Raw genomic sequence first — 6,000 nt, 5'->3', positions numbered from 1 at the left:
ACACACACACACATATATATATATATATATATATATTTTTTTTTCAAATCTTACAATCTGGAGGCAAAAATATGTTCTCTGCGAGATCACTCTAAATGTAATACTAATAAATTGATGTGAAGATAATACTGTACATAAAAACAGTATCTCACTGAAATAAGATTGGCCAAAGTTTTAATGAGTAGATGCTGAGGTTCATAATTGCTTGTATTTACATGAACATATCTGTCAACTGAATGTGCAAAACAAACAGGTTATTGCTCATAAAATATCTGTTTGCATGAACAATTAACCAGTTTCTTGCACAAATGCACATATGTGGACTTCTGCTTCTGGTCTTTAAAAATTTTACCCTGTGAGAAAAATTCTTCTTTCTGATCCACAGTAAAGGTATTTTATCCACTGCAGTGCAGATCTCTGTTGTGTAGTCTGTAATCCATCCTACGTGGAACTCCAACTCACACCAGTCTGAGTTCAGTATATAGAACAAGTGCAAAATGTGTGATAGAGGTCTGAACTGCAGTGAATAAAAGACCTGTATTGTGGCTCAGAGGGTAATTTTGCCTTATATTTTTACTTCCCAGTGAATAGAGAATATGGACTAAATCCTATAGTTCTTACTCAGGCAAAACTCCCATTGCAGACAATGTGAGCTTTTCTTGAATAAATAATAAGTATGAAATGAGAGTTTGACCATTCTTATATATACATGTACAGATTAATGGATATATACATATTCATCTATATTTACATATCACACTTTAAATGAGATTCACTATTTGAGTGTAAATATAATGAAGACACAAAAAAACTAGCAATGAGAAACGTTTATATAGGCATAAACTGTGCAAATGTCAATTTCCCAAACTTTTGTTCTCTCCTATTATGAGGACACCTTCGGAATGTATATCTATTTTTACAGCACTCAATGGGAGTTTTCTCTGATTAAATGCCAAGAATTTGATCCTCCATTAGTATTCACTAGAGTAGATATGTGTGGAGACCCACCGAAGTTCTAGATCTCAATGTAGAATTGGAGCCTTAGTCTTTACTCATGAAAAACTCCCATTGTGCACCATAAAATAATAAAAAGGACAGAGCGAAGACATCAAGTTTTGGTCCATGTTATGCATTTATTCATGTATTGATTCATATGTGAGGATATTTTTGTGTATGTCTGAATGAAATACGTCTCTGTGTGAATGTATGAAAAAAGGATAGGTGTGCCATATACATTCTAGATGTAGCCCACGTATATTATATATGTTCTATAACAACTTATTTGACTGCTTTAGTTTGATAGACTGGAGTTTGTATTCAGCTTTTGTTTGTCCTTTGAGTCATTTAATCTCATAAATCATATCAACCTTATATTTTGAAAAAAGTTAAGGAATGGAAATACTGTCCATTCAACTACAATGAACTTCATAATAGAACATTAGCAATTGGAATGTGTTTTTAATCTTGCCTTAAAGAGTACATTTTAATTGCTTTAGTTAGTGGGGGAGGAGTAGCTCAGTGGTTTGAGCATTGGCCTGCTAAATCCAGGGTTGTGAGTTCAATCCTTGAGGGGGCCATTTAGGGAACTGGGGTAAAAAACTATCTGGGTTTTGGTCCTGCTTTGAGCAGGGGGTTGGACTAGATGACCTCCTGAGGTCCCTTCCAACCCTGATATTCTATGATTAGATTACTTAGAATTTGAGTTCTCCAAGGCAGGGACTGTCTTTTTGTTATATGTGTGAAGTGCCTAGTACAGTGAGGTCCTGAGCCCTGATTGTGGAGTGTGCAAGCCATGGCAATACAAATTAAAATAATAATAAAAGATCTATTCATTATAAAGATTAAACATTTATATTTAGAAGTGAATTTTACTTATTTTAAAACAGGAGAAAAAGTCACATCCACTTCAATGACAGTAATTGACAGATTACAGTATTAATATCTTTGTTTCACTAGCATATCTGACTCTTCATCCAAGAAAAAAAAAGATGGAGTAGAACTTTTGGGTTAATACTATATTAAGACTGAATATAATACATCCTGTTCAGAGAATTACTCTTTAGACAGGAGTAATGGCCCAGTTTCTGTTAGACAATGGTAGGCAGTGTATCAACTGCTAGTAGAATCTGCTGAAAATGATATCCTGTCCTCCATTTCTTTATTGTATTTCACGTTTAAAATTTCCAAAGTGGATTGTCCTTTTCAGTAGCTTCAGTCAGAAAGATTTGTTAAAATTCTGGAATGACTGAAATCTACAAGGAAGCTGGTTTTGGATCTTCCTAAAATGTTTAAGAATTCTTTTGTTTGGCAAATCAATTTTCAAATCAACTATTCTTTTTTTGGTTTTGTTGTGGCAGATTGTAAATTTGCTAGAAGTTCTTCAAGTATGTTTTAATATTATCACCTAAAAATATAGTGCAATTGGTTATGTAAGATGAGGAATTTGTGTGTGCTAGTAATCTCCATGCACTGGCCCAAACGACAACATTGAGATCTGGATTTCTGTAAAGTTCAGGAATGGATGAATCTAGAGTTTAGTTCAACCATTTATAGACGGAGGGACCAGCTACAAAGTTTGGACCTGATCTTCCCTATAGTTCAGGGATGTTCAGATCCTGGGCTTTGGTTCAGGTCCATCTCTATGATAACCGGAAATCTACTGTCTGTCTAATTGTTTTGTCCTTGAAATCAAAATTATTACATCCATTATATTCCTAAAGCCCTTTGATTTTTGGTGTTCATCGTTTTCCTTCTCCTACAAGGACATAGTTTCAGCACAATTTCAACTAACATCTTAAGATGATTGTATGTGTGTAAATGTTGTGCTTGTCCTTCTCTCCCATAGAAAAATATCAATTTTTTGATTAATTAATTAATTCCAGAATGAATGTGTTCAGTCTTCAATTCCTGTTACACATTTTCTTCTTGAAAGTAGAGTATTTTGTTCTTTTTTATTTCAGTGCTAAATAATCAGGGTATTTTTTAGAAGAAGTAGTTCTAGTTTATTTGCTTATGGTACTTTGTGGTATTGTAGATGTATACGTGTATGTGCATTTACACTGAAATGTGGACAGTGTTGATGGTTCTATAAAAAATGATAGTTAAGTGTAATTGAGTAATCCCCCTGAAAATGTACAAATTAAATTAATTTTTTTTAGTCACATTTGTAGCTAACCTGGACAGTTACACAGCACCCTATACAGCCAATAACTGAATAGGGGATAGAATTAAATATCTGCAATTGCAGATTCGCAGAATTATTGCAAATGCAGTAAATGTCAGTATTCATATTATTTAATTAATACTATTTATTCCCTATCCTTTTGATAAAAATACTGGCCAGAGTTTTCAACCTGTGTGTCTAGTTAAACTCCTAAATCCACAGGAAATGTTTAGGTCCTTAAATGTAGATTTAGAAGACTAAATTTAGGCATTCAGTTTAAACATTTTAGTTATACTTCTAGGTTAGCAAGCCCTTTAATGTACATTGTGTTGGCCTGAGTATCTGTGATCCCTAAAATGAATAGCAATTACATATAGAGTATGTGATCTCATACTATACCTACTACAGTGTATACCTGGTTGTTTTCTGGATACCACTCATAAATGAATATTGTTCTGTAATGTTATGTGATTTTCCTGTGTAGGGTGAACCAGGTCTTCCTGGGCTTCCTGGACTCCCTGGGATAAAGGTAAATACAACCATAATATCTGTGTAGTGGTACTTACATCTTCCTAAACATTTTTTATTTTAAAATGGATTTTGTTACATGAAGGCATCACACAGAAAATTGATCATCTCTGTATGAATGAATGAAAAATATGCCTTACACTTTAATGTGCAGTAAAATGTCACCTTACTTTGGAAAAAAAAAACCTGAACTACTTTAAAAATGTCTTTTTTTTTACATTTTTATTTAATTCAGGAGGCTTGTCATCAATGTTTGGTTTGCAGTTTAATGAGTATTTGCCAGTGACAATAGTCAACAGAACCTGCAAAGCTAACAGCCAGAGAACTGTCTTCATTATTCACAAATTGTGGAGAACCAGCTATGAGAAAAATGGTCTCTGCTCTCATTGCTTATTAGTAATTTCCACTGACAAGTCAAAATATTTGAATAAGAAGATTTTATCCAATATTACCATTAAGCCGTCAGACAATCTGTGGACCAGTAACTGGTTTATCTGCTGACTTCCAGTCTGCCTGTTATCTTTGGGCAAATTATTATAAAAGACATGCAGTCAGTTCAGCCCTGGCATAAATGTTGCATTGGGAGTTGCTGCCAGTTTAATACAGTATGAATCAAACTCAGTTTGATTCATACTGTATTATACTATAAAAAGTGAGCAGAGTTAAATGTTATGAATGAGAGCTGACTGGGTGGACTGCTTCTCTTTCATGGCAGAGGTTATTCTTTCAGACCTCTTAGAATTTCCTTATATTCCATTTTCAGCATGGGCCTGTGAACAGCTGATGTAGAGCTTTTATTGTCTCCCCACTGAATACAGGGAATGAAATCCTGCCTCCATCAAAGTAAAAACTCCCTTTGACTTCAGTGGGACCAGGCTTTCCTTCAAAGTGTATAACATTTGCAGTAGCTTTCTCAGTGACAGTTGTCAAGTGCCACAATGTTTTAATTTAGTGTCCATTTTTCATTTGTGGAAAATTTTAAGAGGAGTTGATTGGACATTTTACACATGCAAGAGCATATGTGCTTATTTTAAAATGTGGACTTATGTATCTTAATACTGAAAGGTGCAGGACCTGGAGATAGAAATTATGTTAGGTCCTGTCTGTTCTGTAAGAAAGAACCATGGTTTAACTGTGTTGTGAAAGATCATGTTGCAAATGGATCCTTCAGAATGGTTAAATTTATAGTGTCGATGGGACCTTTATATACGTGAAGAAACACTTTTAGTCATTATCTCTATCTACTTTGGAAAGTCAGTATAGAAATAACATTTGTTTTGTAGTATGTCCATAGTATAGTTAAGTTGGAGGCCACTTCCAGCAGATTAAGATCAATTATCAAAGCTGGTTTTGGCACTGGAAAACCTGAGATTATGAGGCAACCAAGCTAGAAGATCTTGTTACAGTAACATCTTCTGGAGGCTAGCAGAACAATCCCTTTTGAGATAGTTCCCATTGCAACATATACATTTTAATGAGGAGAAAGATGAAGCTCTTTGGAAAAAATCAGTGTCTCATCTCCTAGTACAGATTCAGTTCCTAGAAAGGAATTTTTCTTTTTTTCTAGATTTCTTAAGGGGACCATCCACAATAATGAATTCTCTTTCGAGCACCCTTTGACTCGTGGTTTTTGATACTATTCTATGACAAAAAGAAACAGGAGTACTTGTGGCACCTTAGAGACTAACACATTTATTTGGGCATAAGCGTTCGTGGGCTAAAACCCACTTCATCGGATGCATGCAGTGGAAAATACAGTAGGAAGATATATATACACAGAGAACATGAAAAAATGGGTGTTGCCATACCAACTATAACGAGACTAATCAATTAAGGTGGGCTATTATCAGCAGGAGAAAAAAAACCACAAGTACTCCTCATTCTTTTTGCTGATACAGACTAACACGGCTACCACTCTGTATACTATGACAGGTGATCTGCAAAGACTCCAGTGACTGTTGCTGACAGCTGGACCCGAAAAAATCTAAAACTAATTTAAACACGTCTTAGGGCATGTCTAGTTGAACATTTAGTTTGCGGCAAGCTGGGGTGTGAATCTACAGTGCTGCAGCCTGCCGTGCACTAACTGTCTGTGTGGACCTGCTGCAGCGCACTAAAAATTCCCTAGTGCACTTTGCATACTGCTGTTTCAACCTATGAGAAAGCAGTCACCTTCAGGCTTTATTTGTGCTTTTGTCTCTTCACATACTATCATTTTGGAGATGAGGGGAGCACAAAGAGGGGGGTAGATAGGTCCACTTGAGAGACAAAAGATTAATGATGTGAGAAATGGATGGAGCATGAAGTTC

The 6,000-nt window shown here is 35.2% G+C and overlaps 1 protein-coding gene across 1 annotated transcript in view; it reads left to right on the top strand.

Annotated features, from left to right (window-relative positions):
• COL25A1 (collagen type XXV alpha 1 chain) overlaps positions 1–6,000 on the top strand; it is a 426,642-nt gene that overhangs the window by 351,599 nt on the left and 69,043 nt on the right. Inside the window, exon 19 of the mRNA XM_026659846.2 lies at positions 3,648–3,692. Coding sequence (XP_026515631.1) covers positions 3,648–3,692 — 45 coding nt within the window. The remainder of the gene's footprint in view (positions 1–3,647; positions 3,693–6,000) is intronic.

This window comes from Terrapene carolina, unplaced genomic scaffold (assembly GCF_002925995.2).
Source record: "Terrapene carolina triunguis isolate 2854851 unplaced genomic scaffold, T_m_triunguis-2.0 Scaffold706, whole genome shotgun sequence".
Taxonomy (NCBI): Eukaryota; Metazoa; Chordata; order Testudines; family Emydidae; genus Terrapene; species Terrapene triunguis.
Note: the sequence above shows the minus strand (reverse complement) of the source record. Positions and strands in the feature narration are given on the sequence as shown.